This window comes from Protopterus annectens, chromosome 6.part0 (assembly GCF_019279795.1).
Source record: "Protopterus annectens isolate FY-2018-M chromosome 6.part0, PAN1.0, whole genome shotgun sequence".
Lineage (NCBI taxonomy): Eukaryota > Metazoa > Chordata > Ceratodontiformes > Protopteridae > Protopterus > Protopterus annectens.
The window spans coordinates 1,130,948,002-1,130,970,384 of NC_056737.1; the positions used below are offsets into that span (position 1 = coordinate 1,130,948,002).

At 40.9% G+C, this 22,383-nt stretch overlaps 1 protein-coding gene across 1 annotated transcript in view; it reads left to right on the plus strand.

Annotated features, from left to right (window-relative positions):
* Window positions 1–22,383, plus strand: part of BAZ2B (bromodomain adjacent to zinc finger domain 2B) — a 3,835,724-nt gene that overhangs the window by 1,551,917 nt on the left and 2,261,424 nt on the right. The window contains exon 11 of the mRNA XM_044074749.1: window positions 13,796–14,414. Coding sequence (XP_043930684.1) covers window positions 13,796–14,414 — 619 coding nt within the window. The remainder of the gene's footprint in view (window positions 1–13,795; window positions 14,415–22,383) is intronic.

Consider the following 22,383-nt stretch of genomic DNA (forward strand, 5'->3'; position numbering starts at 1 on the left):
TGAGTCCCATTTGTGGGCTATGTGTCATTTGGGTTGTGTTGGGGGGTGGAGTTTGCTTGCGTTTCTGCTTTGGAAGTCCCTGATGCTTGGGCAGGTTTTTATTGCGAGCCTCCGCGAATGTAGGTGTGTGTTTTGTGTTTCTGTGTGTGTGTGTTTTGGTGGTGTAGGTTTTGAGGGACTATGTGATGAGTGCGGTGTGGTGCAATTGTTTATCTTCTCCTTTTGACTGTCTAGTCCAGTCTTGGGTGAAGAGAGCTTTGCTTCCAGTTTGGCTATATAAGTGCATCTCTCACAGGTTGTAGTGTTGGGTGGTAGGAGGAGAGGGCTGTCTGTGTACATGAGGCAATTGCTGCATTGCCCCAAGATGCCCAGATTCATCAGGTAGACAGGAGAAATCACCGAGAGCTGACCCTTAGACATGCCTGGATAGGTGCTTATTTATTAAGTACTAAAAACTGCTTTCCTCTAGACAAGTGAGGAAAGTTGAGTGCTGTAGTAATTTGCAGCTTATTTAGTGCTTACAATGAGTTCTGAACAAGTGCTGAGGTCAAAGAAACAGATTTGAGTGCTGAAACTAGAAAACTGGCTAGTTCTAAGAAACAAAATTAAGCTAGAAGGCTTCCCTCTAACACAGAAAGGCCTCGGGGCTCAGAAGCCTACAAACAGTCTAGACCACTTGCAGGAAAGGCAGGAAACAAGCTTAAATTTTTTTTTCTTTCCCAGATTGCTCTCTTTGTACACAGTAGGAGTGCCTGAAATCAGGATATGATCTCACTGCACTCAGTTGAGTGAGCAAATGAGATGGGCCCAGAAGGAGTATCCAAACACAAATTTACAAGAAGGACGGGCAGTTTCAAAGCCACCAAGATTAATACCAAAACAGACTCAGGGAAAGCGGGTGGGAAACTAACTGAAAAACAGAGTCAAAACTTCCAGTTCAGTTAATATTCAATGCAACACAAATAAATCAGTTAAAATGCTGTATTATTTGAAAAAAGTGTAGATAAAATGTACTTAAATTCTCTTATACGTCCAGTTGAATATAGCTAGATCTTAGCCGGCCAAAGCTGAGGTTTTAAGCAGAAAATATTTCAAAATGTACTACTTAAGTAGGCTGTGACAGGATATCAATGAATGAGACTACCCCCACCTACAGTTACTAACAGGCAATAAAATTCTAGCAAGCACTAACTGAAAAAACAGAGTAGGTATATATTTTCTGTATTATACTTTGTATTACTTCTCTGCATGTGTTGGAATACTCTACCCCTTACCTCTGGTAATCTCTCTTACCATTGTTGGTAACCCCTCTCCCGCCTTTCTTACCATTTGTGGTAATTCTTAGTACCATCGTTGGTACTCCCCTTCTCTTTCTTGTCTTATACATTTTAGTATTTCTCCACTACCATTGTTGGTAGACCTTCCTTCTGTCCTTGGTATACGTGTGTGTTTAGCTTCTTTTATACTCTAATTGTGAAAATGGGAGAAAAATGTAGAGGGACTTCTGGATTCAAACAGTGCCAAGACAGTGGAAGATAGATGTTCAGTTCTGGTGGGCATCTTTCCTGTGTTTATTGTTTAGGAGCTCCACATCTTGATCAAACTTGTGACATCTGCCAGGCCTTTAGTAACCGGGCCTTGGTTGAGCATCAGAATAAGCTCATATTGAAGGGCTTATTAAGAACTTTCTTTAGCGAAGCTTTGTCCAAGTCTGATACCCCTAAATCAGACCCTGTCAAATAGAACAGCCACTCAGTACCTGCATCTCCCACGGCACCGGCTGATGTTCTTCGTGTTTCACTGTTGCAGTCATCACATTTGGGTTATCTGCTTGCAGTAGCCTTCAGTCAGCCTGATTAACAAAGTTTTGGGTCCTGCGTCAGTTGCTGTCTTTTCTTCCATGACGTCAGATCTTCAGTGGTATAAAACATGCAGCCAACGCCATTACATCAGTCTTTCTTGCCGTGCGGTGCCCGAAGCAGAAGCAGTTAGCAAGTGCCGGTTGGCCGACTCCTGAAATTTTCATTTTCGAGTTTCAGAACTGAAGTCTTCAACTAAAAGCTATGTATCCCCTTGGGGAAACTTTTTTCTTGCTCTTAACCAATGTCAGTAAAAGTAAATAATTGCATTACTTGTGGAAAGCAAGTACCTCATAAAGATTTTCATTCGTACTGTATTCCTTGCCTAGGCCCTGACCACGACGTACCTCGCTGTTGGTTTTGTGCCTTATTTAAACCACAAACTATCCGTTGTCAGTGTATTTTCACTTCTAAATATTTTGGTGCTCGGTTCAATTATCTTGATATGTCTTTGGTGAGCCATCCAACTACCGACATTCCGAAAAAACGCAAAGATAAAGACAGACAGGCCGCCTAGGTCCATAGCCAATGACGCTTCTTCTAAGCCAGTCGCCAGTTCGCCGGTACTCTATGAGGCGCTTTCGCAGCCCCTGATACCAGCTACTTCAGATTCGCAGGCCTCTACTGAGACCCATTCGGAGTCCGGTATGCCGCGAGATGCTTTAACTGTGGAACCTGCAGATGTCTCTACCTTGGATGAGTCCGAAGCCTCTGTACAGGCACCGGCTTCTGAGGGTGTATTCAGGCCTACTGACTTGCATATTAAACAGACGCCATCTTCTTCTTCAAGGCCTAAATCTCGAACCATACCTAGAAAACTGATGCCCAGACCACATGGTCAGGCCTCTATGCCTAAAAGACAAGTGATAAGAATGGCTGAAGACCTTATTACTTTAATTAGGGGAAGCCAACCTTCCCCCTCTAAGATACCTAGAACTGAGTTTGCTTATGATACTTCTGACCAGGATTCTGAATTTTCTGTCTCCTCTGATGACCAGGATTTACCCTTATCTACCTATGAGGTTTCTGATGCTGAGGATTCTATTCCCTCTGCTTCTCCTCCAGAGGATTTCTCTTTTGGTGAAACCTTGCATACTCTCATGGAACATTTTCATTGGGAAAGTCAGGATTTCTCTGATTCTAAAAAGTGATTAGGGATTTCTTACTCCTGCCCAAGCACAGGCCTTTAGCCATACCTCCTGTACTAGACATTGTTGATGATGCCTTTTCGGAATCTAGCTTGGCCCCTGACTCTTTACCTCCTGCTCCCAGAAAACCTGATAGATATTACCGGGTCCCTGCCTCTCACAAGTTCCTTTTTAAAAATCCTACTGCGGATCCTGAGACCATTTCACAGGGAACCAAGGGCATTAAAGTTACTACTGCCAAAAACTCTACCCCCTCTGATAGAGACTCCAGGGCACTGGATAGATGGGGTAAGAAGGTATACACTTCTGCAACTTTGGCCATTAGGGCTTTAAACTGCCAGTTTCATATGTTAAAGTATCAGCAGCATATTATTGGATTGCTTAAACAGAAAATTATGTTGATTCCTGATTGTGCTGAAAATAAGGATTTACAGGATTTACTGCATTCACCTGAACAGGTTGGAAAGCATACTTTGCAATGTGGTTTTGATTCACTAGAGGCATCTTGCAGGGCTGCTGTAACTGTGTCTGTACTTAGAAGGCATGCTTGGCTTAAGGAACAATCCTTGCCAGATCATTTTAAAGCAAAATTACTGGATGCTCCCTTAAACCAGGACCGCCTGTTTGGCAACAAGGCAGAAGTTCTTAAAAAGATGGAGGAAAAAGCTAAATCCATGCAAACTGTTAAAGATTTTTACAAGTGCAACCTCCAAGGTTTAGTAGGCATTGGCCTTCCAAGAATTGGTTGTTTCCTGCCTCTTTCAGACCTTCTCAGTCCAAACCCAGATCCAGCAGAGCTCCCAGGCCTTCAGTCCCAGGGTACACATAGGACTAAGCAGTAGGGGGCCTCTACTTCCAAATCTGGGAGTAATAAATCTCCCCCCATGGTAAACTCTCAATGACTTCTTTTTAAAACTTCCAAGCACTTCTCAATTGGCTGCCCCTTTGGGGGAAATATTGCTCTTCATCCCAAGAACTTGGAAACTCATTACCCAGGACAAATGAGTTTTAAATATTGTGTCCCAGGGATACAGATTTCACTTCCACACTTTACCAACACCACGTGGGTGGCCAGATCTACCCCCAAATCAGTGGGCAGAGGCCCAAAAGCAAGTACTTTCTCTCTTCAGCATGGGGACTATTCAGTTGGTACCAGAAGAGGAAAAGGGACAAGGCTCCTACTCCAGACTTTTCCTGGTACCCAGAAAAGACAATTCATGGCATCTTGTCCTGAACCTGTCTACTCTAAACACCTTTTTGGTGATTCCAAAATTCAAGATGCGGACTCTTCACCAGTTGCCCCCTATGCTAGGCAAAGACGCCTAGTTGGTAACGCTAGATTTAAAGGAAGCATACCTGCACATCCCAGTCTGGGAATCGTGAAGAAGATACCTACACTTCAAAGCAGGCTACATGCACTGTCAGTTCTCTGCACTGCCCTCTGGGGCTTATCTATTGCACCCAGGGTATTTACAAAGTGCCTAGCTCCAGTCATTGCATTTTGCAGGCAACCCATACCTGGACGATTGTCTAATTCAGGCAGAAAGCCAGGACATACTTTTGAATCATCTGGCCTTTGTACAAAGGGTACTAACTTGTCTGGTGTACACCATAAACGAAAAGAAATCACACCTGGTACTCTGTCAACAAATTATATTCCTGGGAGCAAGCTTGAATACAACTTCCCTGATGGGTTTCCTCACGCCAGAGAAACAAATTCATTTGACAACCTACTTCAAACAAGTGGCCACAAAAACCCTATCTGCAAGGCAAATACTACAAGCCTTGGGGTTCATGGCCTTCTACATTCTACTAATTCCATATGCAAGACTGCATATGAGGAAACTACAGTGGTATCTAAAAAGCCTATGGTGTCAACATTCTCAGGACCTATTAGCAATGATTCCTATCATACCTTGCCTATGCCTAGAGTTCCTTTTGTGGGCAGACGCCTGCCACCAAAACAAGGGACTACCATTCACACTACCCCCTGCATCCCAAACCCTAACAACAGATGCATCAAACTATGCATGGGTGCCTCACCTGGCAGAGAAGTGCATTCAGGGCAAATGGAACCCAAGTCAAATGCACCTGCATATCAATCAAAAAGAAATGTTAGCTGTACAGAATGCTCTGACAGTTTTCAAGGACCACATTCTTCCAGGACAATTAGTGGTAAAGACAGACAACACCACTGTTATGTGGTACATAAACAAGCAGGGGGTACCCATTCTTACCCCCTCTGCAGACTAGCCATGGCATTGTGGAACTCCGCCTTGAGCTACCAAGTACATCTACAAGCTCAGTTCCTGCCAGGAAAACTAAATACACTGACAGACGGACTAAGCAGTTTATGCCTTACCTCCTCTGCTCTCCAAAGTACTAATAAAGATCAAACAAGACAAACCAAGGACGATTTTGATTGCACCACACTGGCCACGCCAACACTGGTACCCCCTCTTGCGCAGTGTCACTGTTGGCCCCATGGCACCTACCTCAGACTCCTACCCTGTTGTCTCAGCAGGAGAACCAGATTCTGCACCCTCAGCTTCAAACTCTGAACCTTGCAGCCTGGCTAATTTCCTAATCTCTCCCTTACCATCCCTCAGTAAACCAGTGATGGATATCATTTTAGAGGTAAGGAGGCCTAGTACTAGAAAATCTTATGCTGAAAAGTGGAAAAGATTCTGTGCCTGGAACCAGTCTCAAGGGACAAGCACAGCAGCGCCCAATTTACCTCAAATTTTACAATACTTAACTGAGATGCTTCACAAGGGCCTGTCTTTTTCCTCCATCAAAATTCACACCTCAGCCATTTCAGCTCATTATAACACAGAACCTCCCCTCTTCTCTCATTCACTGCTCAAGCCTCCTCAGAGGGGCCAAAAATTTAAGACCATCCAGGAGAGCTCCAACTCCAGCCTGGGACCTTAACTTTGTATTGGAGAAACTCACTCTCCCTCCTTTCAAGCCAGCTGATACTGCAGATTTAAAATTTCTTTCTTGGAAAACGGCTTTCCTTTTAGCAAGCACTTCAGCTAGAAGGGTATCTGAATTACAGGCCCTTATGGCAGTGAAACCTTTCATCATCTTTCATGCGGACAGGGTGTCCCTCAGAATCAATCCCTCATTCATGCCCAAGGTGGTATCCAGTGTGGCTCTTAATCAGTCCATCCATTTTCCAACCTTCTTTCCTAATCCACAGAACAAAGGGGAACAGATACTGCACTCCTTAGATGTATGCAGACAACTTAGATTCTACTTGGACAGGACTAAACCTCAAAGGAAATCTGAACTGCTGGTGGCATTTGCTGCAGGGACAGAGGGGAATGGTATTTCAAAGCAAACCATTTCAAAATGGATAGGCCACTGCATTCATTTTTGCTATAAGCACCATGGTAAACCTATCCCACAGGGCATCAGACCCCATTCAACCAGGGCTGCATCTACCTCCACAGCCTTTCTCAGGGGTGTTCCTACCAGGGACATCCTAGAAGCTGCTACCTGGAGTTCTGTACATACTTTCACCTAACATTATCATTTGCCAATTTTCTCTAAATCCAGAGCTGGCTTTGCCACTGCAGTCTTCCAGGGTCTTATAGCTGGTCCTAATTCTATTTAAATTCCTCCTCCTCCCAACCTTAGCTTTGGGAATCTACCCAAATGTAATGACTGCAACAGTGAAAGATGAAGAACATAGTACAGTTGTGTACACTTACCATAAATGTAGATGTTCGAGTGTATTCACTGTTGCAGTCCTGGTTACCCACCCTCCAGCCCCCTTTCTTCTTTTGGCTATACCTCTGCTCTCCCTTACTATGCTCAAAAAGCTTTTTGGTGTATTTGCTTTTTTGTTGGAGGTATATCCTTGTAATTATAGATTTAATTGCTTCCCATTAGGGGGGTACCTGACATCTGGGGCAAGAAAAACTGATGTAATGGCATCGGCTGCATGGTTTATACCCCTGACGACCTGACGTCATGGAAGAAGATACAGCATCCGATGCAGGACCCAAGACTTTGTTAATCAGGCCGACTGAGGGCTACTGCAAGCATATAACCCAAATGTAATGACTGCAACAGTGAATACATTCGAACATCTACATTTATGATGTGTACACAACTGTGCTTTTCCCGTCATACCCCTCTTCCTAAAGAAAGCCCAAAGGTTGTAAAGCAAAGTGATTCTCATTTCCTCTTCTGGCTCAGGCATATTTGGTTCCCCTTTCTTTGGCCTCACTTGATTCACCATCTGTGGATTCTGGACCCAGTCTCAGGCCTCACCCGCTGGGAGTGGTGCATCCCAACCTACGCTCTCTCAAGCTCACAGCTTGGTTCCTCCAATTCCGTTAGTTGCCAGGCAGAATAATATAACTTCCCCATACAAAAAAAATTCTTCTGGCTTCCCATAGACTTTTCTTCAGGAGACTCTATTCCAGTAAATGGAAGAGATTTTCAGTTTGGGCTCCTGAAAACAACTGACCCCTTTTTGGCACCTATCGAAAAAGTTTTAGGATTTTTGGCCACCCTTTTTGATCAAGGAGTTTTACTTTCTCCATCAGAGTTCAGTTATCATCCACTTCTAACTTTCCCTATGGTTACGATGACCATTCTTTAATTTCCCATTGGCTATGCAAGGTCTTTGTAAAAGGTGCCTTACATATAAAGCCTCCATTCAAAGATCCCTGAGCTACATGCGATCTAACCTTGGTTTTGCCATCTTTAGTACTACTGGAGAACTCTTTTTCTAGTAGCCGTCACTTCTGCCAGAAGAATCTCTGAGATCCAGGCTTTATGTGCAAAGCCCCTGTATATCATTTATCACAAAGACAGGGTGTCATTGAGAACTAATCCTTCCTTTTTTCCTAAGGTGGTCTCTGAATCCGATATTAATCAAACTATTGAGTTACCAGTTTTCTTTCCCAAATTTTCTAACAAAGATGAATATTGCTTACAGTTACTGGACATTCATAGGCAACTATGTTTTTACCTGAACAGGACTAAAGAGTCCAGGAAATCAGATCAAATGTTCATTTATGTTTCTGGTCCAACAGTGGGACAAGTTGTATTGAAAGTGACCTTATCTAAATGGCTGAGCTGAGAGATTGTGTTACTTTTATTTATGTGCATAACCAAAAGTTACCTGTGCCTGTTAAAAACTTTCAACCAGATCAGTTGCCACATCAGCTGTTTTTCATTCAAAAGCTTCTATGGATGAAATCTGTGCAGCCGCAACTTCGGCTAAGCCTCATACCTTTCACTCATTTCAAATTGGATATGGTCTCCTGGGGAAGAGCATCCTTTGGCTCTATGGTTGTGTGTAATATCCTTCCATAAGGCCACGCAGGGTCTAAAGTAGCTGGCGACGTCAAGAATGAATGAAGATTGACAACATCAGATAAAGAAGTTATATACTCACTATAATGTTTCATCTGCGTTGTCTGTCTCCATTCATTCTTAACATCCCACCCACCTTCCCCCTCCTGTAGATTTCCTGGGGGATTGAACCATTGTCCTGGGTTTCCATAGAGTTTCTACCTTGGACATTGCTTTTGCTTACAGTTTCTGTGTACACTCTTGCTATGGTCTGCAAACTTGATCTGAGGTAATGAAGAGAGGGCATTATGGGTAGAGTCTTAGTGCAAGCTTTTTTGGTTGGCACGAGCTGTGTAATGGCCAAGCCGGTTCCAAGGATTGGAACAGAGTCCTATTCGTCAAGAATGAATGAAGATTGACAACACAGATGGAATGTTATGGTGAACACATAACTTCTTTTTTTCAGCAAGGAGTAATTACTTAGAGGTGGGGAATGGAATTTGACTTGCAGCAGTGAAGATGTGTCTCGTGGGTCTGGAAGGGAAAGCATAACAAAAAAGGATAGATTTTTGAAGAAATTTATGAAAATATTTGGCATGGAAGATGTGACTTCACTAATAGGAGTTTGAAGTGAATTTACATATTCCCCAAGGGGTCCACTTCTAAATCTCGAAATACTGAAATGTCTAATTTCAGTATCTCAAGATAAGAATAACGAAAGTGCAGTTCTTCAAAACTGCATATTGTCGAATCGTACGTTGCTGAATCTTCTGTAGATGTGGTGTGGTCTCTTCATTGTATGCTGTCAGTGTAAAGTTTATTGGTGTCGGGGTAGTAAAGATGGCGGCCGATATCTGGTTATGTTTGGAGATTGTGAGATTTGTAGTTTATAAGTGTTATGGCTAGAAATGTGGTTTGTTTTAGTTTTTTGGGGAGTTTTAGGAGTAGGTTAGGATATGTAGGTGTGTGTGTATGTGTAAGCATTGAAAGTTTTGATTTTTGTACATGTGCAATGTGTGTGTTTTTAGTGGGATAAGTGTGATGGTGTGCAATGGGAGTGTAGGGCATGTAACAGGTTTGTTTTTTTTCGTGTTAGTGCGACCTTGGAGTTGGTATATATAAGAAGCGGGGGTGCAGGGAGCTTATATGTCGATTAGTTGGGTTTTGTGTGTATGTTGTATTGGTTTGTTATGGTGTACAGAGGAAGGTCTTGTATGTGTTTTTGTTTGTGTGGTGGAGGATGTATTAAAAAGAGAGTGTCGCATTCTGAAAATTTGGTATTATGAATGTTTAGTATAGTGACGTTCGTTTTTTTTTTTTACTTTGTTGTAGTGTACTTGTGACATTTTCATTTTGAGATACTGAAATTCGATATTTCTGTATTTCAAGATTTTAAAGTGGACCCTCCTCAAGATATAAAAACTGGGTTAGGCTAGACAGAATTTTCATTTCACTGGAAGATGTGCATTTAATTGAAGGTCTTGATACGCATTCAATAACTATTTCAGATCATGCACCAATAATTTATTTATTTTATTTATTTATTGCATTTGTTAACTGGGAAAGTCTACTGGACCTAGGTGAGCCTATTTTCAGTAGAGGCCTGGGGAGAAAAGCTCCACAATATCATTAATAGTACATACAAGAAAAAGCACAATATACAGTGTATATACAGTCTCAATGCATGGAAATAAATATTAAACATAATGGTACAAGTTATTTACAGACATTACACATCAACTAATAATAACTAAACTAAAAACACAGGGTAATGAAATAAAAATGAGACACTTCAACTTTCCCACCTATCTGTTGAAAAGAAAGGAATTTAAGGAATGGGTAGTGGAGATTATTCAGGAGCTATTCGAGCGGATAGAAATTCCTTTTGAAAATATAGCTAGGGAGTGGGATAAAATTAAGGGAGTGTTTAAAAATAGGGTGGAAATAAAAGAAATGGGGATATGGTTAAGAAGTAACAAGAATTATTTAGAGGGACTGACAAATGTTAAAGTATTGCAGAATGGGGAAATCTCACAGAACAAGAAGAGGATCAACTGCAGAATGCTAACCAGAAAATAAGGGATTACCTCACTAATATACAAGAGTTTAGAAAGATTGCTGTTAAGCAGCTGTTTTTTGATGATAACACTAGACTGCAAAAAAAGTTTTAGTACAATGACTCAGGCAACAGAAGGTAGAAAGGGCTGTTGCCAAGCTTAAGGAGCCTGTAACAAGGAAGGTAACGAGATACCGTAGAGGCATTAGCAATATTTCAGAAATTCTGTGAAAGTCTTTATAAAGCAGAGAAATATGGAAATCAAGAAAAGATACAAACAGAAATGTTTATGGAAGAATTAAATATGCCACAGTTAGAGGTAGATGAGGCTCATTTACTAACTGTTAGGGTAGGAGGAGATGAGATAAAAATTGTGATGTATAACCAATCTACAGGAAAGTCCCCAGGAATAGATGGTATTCCTGTGGAAGTTTGGAAACTCTCCTGGGAAAAAGTGTTAAAGATCTGGAAGGTTTTGTTTAGCAGTGTTTTAAGAGAAGTTCCAGCATCCTGGAAGAAAGCAGTGGTAGCTGTAATACTTAGAGGGTAAAGATCCATCAGATCCAGCTTCATACAGGCCCATTTCAATACTAAACCAGAACAGGGTAGATTGGAATTACCTGATTTGAAGGGGTATTTCAGAACTCCACAGTTAAGGCTCCTGTACATAGCAGAAGCAGAAAAGTATAATGCAGAGTGGAAAGGGATGATGATGAAACAAGGGGGAAGCTCAAAAAACAAGGAGAGACTGGGATTTTGGATGCAGGCCTTTAAGGAGAATAACTGTAATCATACAGAATATTATATCCATAAAGTAGCAGAAAGTATCCTAAGAACTAAGCCAACATCGGAGTGGAGAAAGGAGATTCTGCCTATATGGATGACTGCAGTTAGGGATATAGACAATAGGCAAGAGGTGGCTTGAATTTATTGGAGAAAACTGACAAAGGAACCAAGGTATTGGGAGCAAATAACTAGAGAGGGAAAGATGATAAAATCGGAAGATGCCAAGAATTTATTTGGACTGCAGATTAGAGATTGCCTTCCCAATCAAGGATTGATATCAGAGCATAGGCAAAGAGAAAGAAATAAGGGTGCCCTAAATGAAAGACCAGCACTGGAGTTTTTAGTAGAGTCTGGAACAGAAGCTTCCATTGAAAAAGGACTAATTAGTAGAGCATATAAAATATTGAATGATAACTATAAGAATCAATCAGAATAGGTTAGAAAGGACTGAGAAGAGAGATTGGATAAGCACTTAACAAAGAAACTTTGGGAAGATATATGGATGTCTCCCAGATATGCAACAAAATCTGGAATATTTAGGAGTTTTGCTTGGAAGTGTTTACATATTTTTATATCTCAAGAAGACTCCAGAGAATTTTTCCTCAGGTAGACAGCAAATGTTGGGAGGTGTGATGGGGAAGAAAGAGTAATTGATAAGATATTTTCTGGGAATGCGGTGAGTTGTCAGACTTTAAGGATTCCCTGTGGGATGCACTGTCAGAGAAGCTGGGTGGGCAGATTAGTGCGACGAGGGAGATGATTTTTCTGAGCTGTGATACAGAATCAGAATTACCTAGACATGGTAAGGCCTTGCTTTGTGTAATTATGGTGGCTGCCAAAAAAGCAGTTACTAGAAAATGGAAATCAAAATCTGAGCCAACTGTAGTAGAAGTAGTGAATATAGTAATAGAGATAAAACAATTGGCATTGAGAGCTTTAGAAAAGAGTAGGAGTAAACTACAAAGGGAAAATGGGAATTGTGGGAACAATACATACAGGGGAGGAATGAGGTTTAAAAGAAGGCAGGACTTAAATGTGCTGTGTAGTGTTTGAAAATGATTGGGTAGATTACATGTAATGGCTAATGTTTGCAACTGAAAGTGTGTTATTATGGTTTGTGATGTAAAATGCATGCAACTAGAATTGTCTGTGTGGTTTGTTTTCATTTATATAAATGTATGATCGCCAATGTCATAAGTGATGGTTGAATAAACATGTTTCTTGTTTAAAAAGAAAAAAGCAGGACTTGAATAATTTATGGAATGTTGCTTAGGTTATATGATGTGCAGCAATGTATGTGAAGTATAATGTTTGTAAATACATTTTGATTACTTTTATATTAATGTAAATCTTGCCTAGGTCGCAAGTGTTAATTCATTAAAGGTGTAAAAATAAAAATAAATATCCTTCCTTACAGTCCACCCGGGATTTTAGGTAGCTGAGGACTCTGTCCCAGGTGTTGAGGAATGAATGAAAATTGACACCCTCTTGTAAAGAAGTTTTGTACTCATTATAACATTCCATCTGTGTTGTCCATTTTCATTCTTCCTCAACTCCCCTCCCACCAACTCGGAACCTTTTTAAGAAATTATTTCTGGCTGAACAAGAACTTATAAATACACCACTGTTCCTTATGCTGAGCTCTAGATAATGGCTTCTTCTACCAGGGATATTGTAATATTTTTGCATTATCCAAGAAAAAAGGGGGAAAAAAAGAAATCCAACAGCAACCAAATAACCAAACCAGGAGTTTGGAAAAAGCAATCGCCAACCACGAAGTAGTAATCCACAAAGTTTTATTAACGCTGACAACACGAAAACACATTGTGTGTTGTCAGCGTTAATAAAACTTTGTGGATTACTACTTCGTGATTGGCGACTGCTTTTTCCAAACTCCTGGTTTGGTATTTTTTTGCATTATATTACTCAGCAAGCAAGATCTGAAGTATGTTAGGGGTTGCTGCATTATGGGTAAGGGAGGAGCTTCAGACCTTTGTAGTGGCCACAAGCTAAATTAACAGCAGACTCTGATTCGAGGGTTGGATCTTAACCCAACTGTTGAGGAAGAATGAAAATGGGCAATACAGAGGGAATGTTATGGTGAGTACATAACTTCTTTTTTTAGAGCCACTGAGAAGTCTTCCCGTTTAGATCACTGATGGTAAGTGTGTGCCTGTTTTGTTTTTTAAGCCCTTCTGCTTTTATAAGTGCTGAAATAAGATTGCCATGTCTAGATAAGTAGCACTGATAGGATATTACCACAGTTGTAGATTGCCTAAGTTCTACTTCGGTGCCACCTTTGTAGCTATTATGTGTCATTGATTAAGTATAAGGAAACCTGGTAATTAAGCAGTTGAAGTATATAGCCTCATAATGGACAGTCATGCTGCTTTATTGAGAATTGCTGCATCAAATATGAGAGAAAACCTGCAAACTTAATATTTAAGGGATGGCTTTATACAGTTTGTTGAAATGTCTGTTTTTATTTAGCCATTTATTAAGATAGGTTTTGCCTGTTGCTGTTTACGGTTTGTGTTCCTAGACTTGGCCAATATACATTCTTCCATATTTTTTCTGTAATGTTCTAAATTTGGAAATTTAAGTCTTGTAATTTTTTTTTGTTTTTTAAGGAACACTTTAAGCAAACTTTTCCAACACATTTAAAAAAGCAGCTGGAGCACTGCAAGAATCAGAAGACCAGTGCAACCTCAGTGAGCCCTCAGAGTAACTCTGCTTCACCAGCACATCATAAATTGCAGCCTGTGGATAACCACCACACAAACCCTTTCCTTACAAATGCACTTTTAGGAAATGATCAACCTAATGGAATAATTCAGAGTGTCATCCAGGTGTCTCCATTAGCACTTACAACCAAGAACAGAAACCAGACTAAAACAAACGAAAAACTTAATTCCAGTAGTACCTCATTTTCATTAACTGCTAATTCAAGTGCTAGTGGAAAAAATCATTGCACCAACCAAGTGTCATTAGCTAGACCCTCTACCTCTCCTGTATTATTTCAGAGTTCTGGAAAAGACAGTTCCATGAGCAATAATTTTATAAAAACAAAATCCCAACACGTATTAAATTCTTCCAAGCGTTTAGTGGGTCATTTTCGAGGGGTGGATTCTGACATTCCCAGCAGTAAAGACTCTGAGGATTCAAATGACGATAATGATAATGAAGAGGAGGAGGAAGAAGATGATGAGGATGATGAAGATGATGATGATTCTGATGAGAGTCAGTCTGGTTAGTATTTATTTTTTTGCTTTTGAATATACTAATTGTGGAAGTACATTTTCATATATGTATAGTTAATTTTTTGATATGGCTAGAAGATTTGAGACTCCTATGGTAACAGATTTTATTCTATATGCCAATGAGTATGGACATATGTGTAAGATGAGAGAGGTTTTATACAATACTGTTGAAGAAGCATGTAGTAGTATGTAAGGAGCATCGAGAACATGCTATTAAAAAGTCATTGGGACTCACTTCCATAGTTACCTTCTAAGTTGTAAAGGCAACGCTTGTTTTAATTTAGAATTGCTTCGTTTTTAGTTGTATAAGTCACCAAAATACATCTCTTTAGAACCTGAGTAATTTTTGCTTACTGCCAACATAATGGTATCTAAGCTGAAGAAGTTCATCATTGCCAGCCATTAGGACTGTGGCCTGCAGGACTCAAGATGGTTTGGCAGCAGAACATTTCCAGGCTGGTGGCCCTCTCTTACCTATATTGATGAATAAACAGATTTCCCCTCCATATCTGTCTTGCATCACCAAATACTTGCAGGTGTGAAATGGCCCCTTCAAGTTATGTGACTAAAAAAGTTTGGTCCCTTATGTATTTTTTCTCTTAATATAGCTTGTTTAGAGTTTTCCTGTGTGTTAGACATCTTTCTAACTAAGGTTAATACATTTTAGCTTTACTGTCTCTTAGCATTTTCCAATTTCTTCCCTTCTCCTGCTTTGAGACATTTCACCTTGCCTTTACAATTTTATGACTGCTCTGTTTTTTCAAGTTTGTTAAAATTGTGTTGATATTTGGTTTGGTTGTTGCTGTGTACAAAATGGGTGCTTTTGCTGCTGTTGATTCCTCGGTCATGTTTTCTTTACAGGCTCTGGGAATGTGTGTATATTATTTTTGTTTTAGCTTTGTTACTTTTACAAAGCTTACATATTGCTTCCAGTTTTTGAATACTTTGGTTTATGAGTTTATAATGGGTAGAGAAGCTTTCAGAAGAGTAAATGTGGTGGTAAAGGTGAGCGATACATTTACAAAGATGGAGAAATATTGTGCCTTTCACACCTGGTTGCTTGCAAGGAAAACTTGAAAAAGCATTTGTTAGGAAAGTTTAAACAAGGTTCCACTTAAGCCATATATGGGACTTTGACCTTGGTTGTTTCATTGAGGTAGACCCCTCTGGGCTCAACTGTCAAGCCAAAGGCTGATAGACTGAAGGACAGGGATTGGCACTGAGAAGAGAACATGCCAGGAAACAGAACCTGGAAGAGGTAAGAAATGCATTGCATTTCAGTCTAGGAATTCTTCCCTAGATCCTAGCTCAAAAAAAAAAGTAAGAAACTGAAGAGTCTTCTTGTGTTTCTTCCCCTTTGTGACTCTGTAACATTCTGACTCATGTTCTACAAACATTGTAAAAGCCAAGAGTATGTTGGCCTTACCTGATGTTGACATGCGGAAGATTTTTGATCTTAAGTTATCCTGCCTGTCCACTTCAACTGATGGAAATATCTGCCTTATGTACGATCAGATTCTGCAACTTATACTCACTCCAAAGCTCAAGCTCCTCCCTTCTGCAGTAATGCACCTTAGCCCACTCATACCCTCCGATTTCATTTACCACCTTTAAGATTCAGCCATGATCTTCAGAGCTTATATAAGTGTACTAATTTATAATTGCTAGTGACCTCCTGGTCAGTTTTTTCTGTATATTGTCAGGTTAGCATTTTACTATTGTACTGCCACTTTTCTGTATTTAAAAAAAAAGTTTTATATACTCTCCTCCTTCTTATTAGATTCGGTGGCTGTCTGATTTTCCCTATTGAATTCCTTTTGGTACTATTTCATGTATTAACTATTAGTCTATTCTAAACAGTTATTTCTTGATTGCTGGCTAATTTTTGCTTACCTATGGATAAGGCTTCAGGATTTAATAAATGTGCCTGCTGCGGGCATGGAGTTCCATCTTGCAAATACCTACACCTTGTGCATGGTATGCCTGGAGCGAGCACATCTACAGGCATTTTATGAAAAATGAAAGTTCTTTGGGTCTCTCTAGTTAGTGGAAATAAAGTACAAGTTGATTTATGTGGTCTCTTGTCTTAATATTCTGTAGAGAAGAAAATGCCAGAAGTAGCAGTAAAGAGGAAGAAAAAGAAAAAAAGAGGGAAATAAAACTAGGAAGGTCCACCTTAACTCTCCCTCTGTTTTTTCTTAATTGTCTTTATTTGACATTTTTGACTGGTGTTTAGAACCAATTACAAAAGACCAATTTCAGTCCCTAACCAGGAGAGAATGCTACAGTAGCAAACAAAACAAATAACACAATAGTTTAATTCATCTTCACAGAAACAATGATATTTTGAGGTATGTCTTTGGAGAAAGGAAAGTATTTGGATTAAACAATGTAATATTTATAACTGTGTACAAGTGGAGGAGAGAGAAAATGCAATCAGTAGTATTGAAGAGCTGCTATTTAGACATGCGTGAAGTGCCAGGAAGTTTATATGTGTGCCATGTTTGCTGAGCAGGTTCTAAACTACATTGTGCATGTGGTGGATATTAGTCATTATGTCGCTGATGAAATACATCATACCATTAAGGCATTGCCAGACAGGGCTTACAAGATGGCTGCACCCTGAGCGAGAGCTTAATTTCAGCTTTCCCAGTGTGAAACTGAGAAAAAGGAGTGCCACTGAAAATGTTTTTTGGAGGTCAAAATTCAGTTGCTGGCTTGTAAGTATACTACCTGGATGCCAGGAAAGAAGAAATGTGGAAATCGGGGGGGGGGGGGGTGACAAAAAAATGTTTATTTAGTGAAAAGTTAGCCAGCAAACAGAAAGGGACTCCGTTTCTCATTCTTCTGATAGTAAGTTCATAGCCAGAATTTGCCAGTGAAACCTTTTCCGTTGTTCAAAATGAAAATGCTTGAGAGAGAGAGAAAAGCACAGGAGTTCAGTAGGAGAATCAGGAGTACTTTGGATTTGAATTAGAGTCTGGTGTTGGCTATAAAGGTAGACAAGAAGACGACCAGCAAGACTGAAATTAGTCAATAAATGTGAGACTGTAAAACATCGATAGCATTTGCGAAGTATGACATTTCAAGAAAAAGTGTCTGAAAAAGACTGGACCTTTGTTGACTCTGTTAAACTTGTGGGTGGACTGTAAAGCATATACCGCACTCTGCCATTAAAATGGGAAAGCTGTAACTATAAGTAAACAATTTTAGTCCTCCTTGGTATTTGTAGAAAACATTTCATGATATAGTCTGTATGCTATATATAGTAAAGCAGATTTTGTATAGTATGTAGTCAATGGTATTTTAAATGTGTGGGAGTCTTTTCAGTGACTGTTGTATGTGTTAAAGATATTAAAGTAAATGAGTACTTTTAGGTTGTAAGAAATATATGTTGGTATTATAACAAAAAAGAAAGGGAAGTCCTGGGCAAAAGGAAGATTAATGTTAATATGTTGTGCTCTTGGGCTGCTGGGTTAGGGCCGGGGTGGGGTGTAAAAGTACACTGATTATATTATAAGACATTTTTCTTTTCCTTACAAGGATGACTGTCTAAATAGCATTGGCTTAAGCTATAAACAAGCAAACAGGCTTTAAAAACAAGACAGTGATGAAAGCCATGTAAAATGCTAAGTTTCTTAGGTCTGCAAAGATATCGGTATATTTTTTCCATTAGCAGTGTTCAGTGGGAGTTGAGAAGTCTGCAACAGAGGGTAGCTGTTCATTCTTTTCTGAGTAAAATTGATAAAGATTCATTGTTGAGTACTTTTCCATGGAGATGAGCTATATCTGCAGGTGCAAGCAATTAATCTTGAGATTTCAGGAAATTATTTTGCTGAGGAGAAATGCAAAATGTAAAGGTACAATAGCAAACAATTCAGTGAAAATTGAAGTTTGAAATTATGGGAAGTTAATAAGAGATGGCAGTGTCCCTAGCAGTCTTACTACTTTAATGCATTTAATAAAACAGTGTACACTTCAGTTTTTTTTAAGATAGCCAGTGCAGTCTGTCTTAGGGCTAAAAGTTAATGTTTTCTGAAAGCACACAAGCTGTATTTCGCATTTAGGAGGGGCATAGAAATGAGAAAAGAACAGACAGCAATTAGTGTAAGTGGGAACACAGGCTGTAGTGTGCACTTTAGCATGGGTAACCTTAATTTTAGTTTAGGTAGTGCCTGTAGATTTGAAGATGTATATAGTTTTGTGCGTTTGTTCTAATTAAGGTTATATGTGTGAAAGCTGCCAGCCCAGCCAGATAGAATTTTATAGATAATTCTGTCATTTGTAAATATTAATGTAAGCCACAGGCTTGTTGTCTTAAAGGGAAAAAATAGTGTTACATGTGGAACTGGGAAAAAATATAACAACAGTGCACTCTGCTGACCAAGTAGAGCATGTTGTGACCCTTGGATGTAAACACGGATCCGGCCTGTCTAGATGAAGGAATTCTTGCTATTGTTTTAAGGCCAGGATTAATGGCCAGAATTTGCATGCATAAATCCTTTATTGCCCTGGTTTTTGCACAGAGGTGAAGAATGTAAATGTGGTTTCTGTTAGCCTGGGAACCCAGGGAAGTGTGAAGAATGATGCAATATGAACCAGGAATGTGATTTTAAAAAGAGAGAGAATCAGAGAGCATTAAGCATTTTTGTCTTGACCATCCAACTCATCAGCACTCTGCCTTTGCTCTATATGTAAGTGTATCTTAGACTTGTGTTTTCTCTTAGAAATAGCTAGAAATGAGAAAGCTTAGACTAAGTGTTTTTTCTGTGATGTTAAAACTGTACTACTGAATTATTTTAAGTATTTCTCTGTGATCTCTGAACTCGACTAGCACTGTGTAGTAAAAAGTATTGTCTTGTGTTTTTAATCATTTATTATTATTAAATATTTTTAAACCCTTTTAACTGTGGCTGTTTTGTGTAGAGATAATTTAAGTTCTAGAGTGCATTTCATGTATATAGTGATCATGTACTAAGTCACTCTAATAAGCCTTGATTGTTTAGTCACATTTACCAGTTGAATAATAATATTGCACAGTAATAATTTGACACCCTTTTAAGGGCCTTTGAATAGCTGATAAATATTAGTGGGTGGTGGCAGCTGATACTACCGTATAGTCTGGGGAAAAAGGGGCACAGCTGGAGAACCTGTGCCAGCCTTCCCCAGGAGTGTCTGAGTGGTTGTATAAACACTTCTCAAAGTTTGTGTGTGTGTGTGTGTGTGTCAGCTACTTGGGCAGGGACACGAAGCACTGGTTGGACAGAGAGAGTGCTGGAGGTTTTAGCTTGCCCACTAGGCTGAGATCTGGACCCTATAGCTGTGCCAGTGGAGAGTCTTGTTAAGGACCCTGGGGATCAAGTGAGCGAACAACCCCAGACTGACTGTGATCTCTATGCGCTCTTAAGGGAAATTGCACTTTACTGTGTGTGTGTTATCCTTTCCTCCTGTACGAGACGCCCCTCACTGGTGTTAGTGGTGAGGATTGAGGCTCCTTGATCCCTGGGCTAGGGCACGGGCATCACACATTAATTGTGTGGCAGAGGTGGGATATCCACACCACATATTTATTGGTTGGTAAATACTAATTGGCTTGTAGTGGTGTGGGTAGATTGAATTCAAGTAGCTTGTCTACAGTGAGCTCTGAATGTGTTTTGTACTCTGTCAGCCACGCAGTGAATACTCAAGAGTTCAAATCACAACTGTTTTATTTCTTTTGTTAGCTTAGTTAGTCAGGGTGAGCAGGCAGCATGTCAGCAGAGGAGTATGGAAAGCTGACAAGGAGCCAGCTGGTGGAGATGTGCCAGGCTAGGGGACTGGTGCATGGAAACCTGACTAAGGCAGACCTGATTGCAGCCTTGGTTACAGCTGCATCAGAAAACAGCAACCAGGAGGGCAATCAGACTGGCAGTACAGATATAATACCCTCGGAGAATGGGCAGCTCAGCCTTTCTGCAGAGGACTTAAAAGTCCATCTGGAGCTAAAGTGACTTGAGTTGGAGGCCAGGCATTTGGAGATAGAAGCCGAGGAAAAGGAGCGGCAGAGGAGGCATGAGAGGGAAATGCTGACTCTTCGCCATTGTCATGGAGGAAATGCAGAAGGGAGTAACTGGACCCCAGAAGCACAAAAGGTCAGTAAATTTCATCCGCAGTTTAAAAAGGGGGATAATTTTGATAGTTTCATTCATTTGATAGGGTATGCAAACAGTATAGTGTTGACCAAAGGCTCTGGGTATGGTTCCTGATCCCTGTACTCCATGGTAAAGCTGCTAACTGTTTTGTCAAAAATGTCTGACGTTGCATGTTTTGGTTATACTGCTGTTAAAAATCACTTGTTAGAATTTTTAAGCTAGCACCTGAAACGTATAGGAAAACATTTCATGAGCATAGACGCAAGGCAGATGAAAGTGTGTGAACATGTTGCTGAGCACTTATTTCCATAGCTGGGTGAGTGGATGTCAGGTGACCACTTTTGAAGGGCTAGCAGACCTTTTGGTGAGGGAACAAGCCCTTAGCACTTTGCTTGAGGACATGAGGATCTGGTTAGCTGATAGACAGTGTGCTACTTCAGATGAGTTGGGGAAGAAAGGAGAACTATACCTGGCATGCAGGGCAGCCCTGCAAAGGAACGGGACCCCCAGTACTGCTCTTGGGGCTAAAGGATCCCATGGTGGGCAGCCCAGACTGCCCCAACAGAATCTGCCATTAGCAGGGGAAGCCACTAGTCCAGGTATGCGTCCAGGAGCTAGAGTTAAATGTTTTGAATGCAACCAGTGGGGCCATGTGGCATACAGGTGTCCACGGAAGCAAGATGGGGAACAAAAGGTGAGGGAACCAGTAAGTGGAAAGACAAAATGCCAATAGTAGGTCGTCTTCAGACAACAGGGGTACCAAACTACCATCCTGCAAATGTGCTGATAGGGAAGGATTTGGATGAGGCAGTACCATATGCTTATGCAGTTACATGCAGTCAGGCTAGGAGACGAGCATGTGGGTCTGGTAGCCTGGGGGATACCCAGACAGACTGCATACTTGCGGCCAGGACTGGTGAGGTGGTTATGTCAGGGAGGGAGCTACCCTGCAGCAGTGAGACTGAAGGTGAGCCACAGCTGCTTGGGGGTGTACTGATGGTCCCTTAGACAGAGTGACTGCAAAGGTAGAAATGAGTAGTAGTACCCAGGCTTGACAGTAAGGCACCACTGTCAGAGGATGCCAGACTTCCTGTGGAACGGGAGCTGGTAAGGGTTACAAGGAGAGAGTTGTGACAGGCTCAGCTTTGAGAACCTACATTGCAAGGCCTGAGGCAGGTAGCTAGGGAGGCACCTGATTCACAAGGAAAGGGGGGATCTGTATACTGGGACAAAGGGTTACTATACAGAGAGTGGACCCCCGAGGGAGGGCTAGAAGGTGAGAGAGTACAGCAGTTGGTAGTGCCTAGAGCCTACCATCTGGCACTTCTAGCCATAGCCCATGATATTCCCTTTGCAGGTCATATGGGCATAAAACGTACATAAAGGTGTATTATGCAGAACTTCTATTGGTCTGGAATTTCCAGAGATGTAATAGGGTACTGCAGGATCTGTGAGCAGTGCCAAAAGCTAGGCAAGGCAGGAGACAAAGTGAGAGCTCCTTTGATGCCTTTGTCTGTGATTGAGGAGCCATTTCAGAGGGTAGTTATGGATGCTGTGGGTCCTCTGAGTACCCCAAGTTGCACAGGGAAAAGGTATATCCTTGTAGTGGTGGATTATGTTACATGATACCCTGAGGCAGTGGCTTTGTCCTCCATTGAGGCAGAAAAGGTGGCAAATGCTTTGTTAGAGATTTTCAGCAGGGTAGGTTTCCTAAAAGAAATACTGACTGACAGAGGTGCCAGTTTTATGTCAGACCTGCTGGTTTGTCTGCGGAAGTCCTGTGGGGTGAAGCACACGAAGACCACCCCCTACCATCCCCAGACTAAT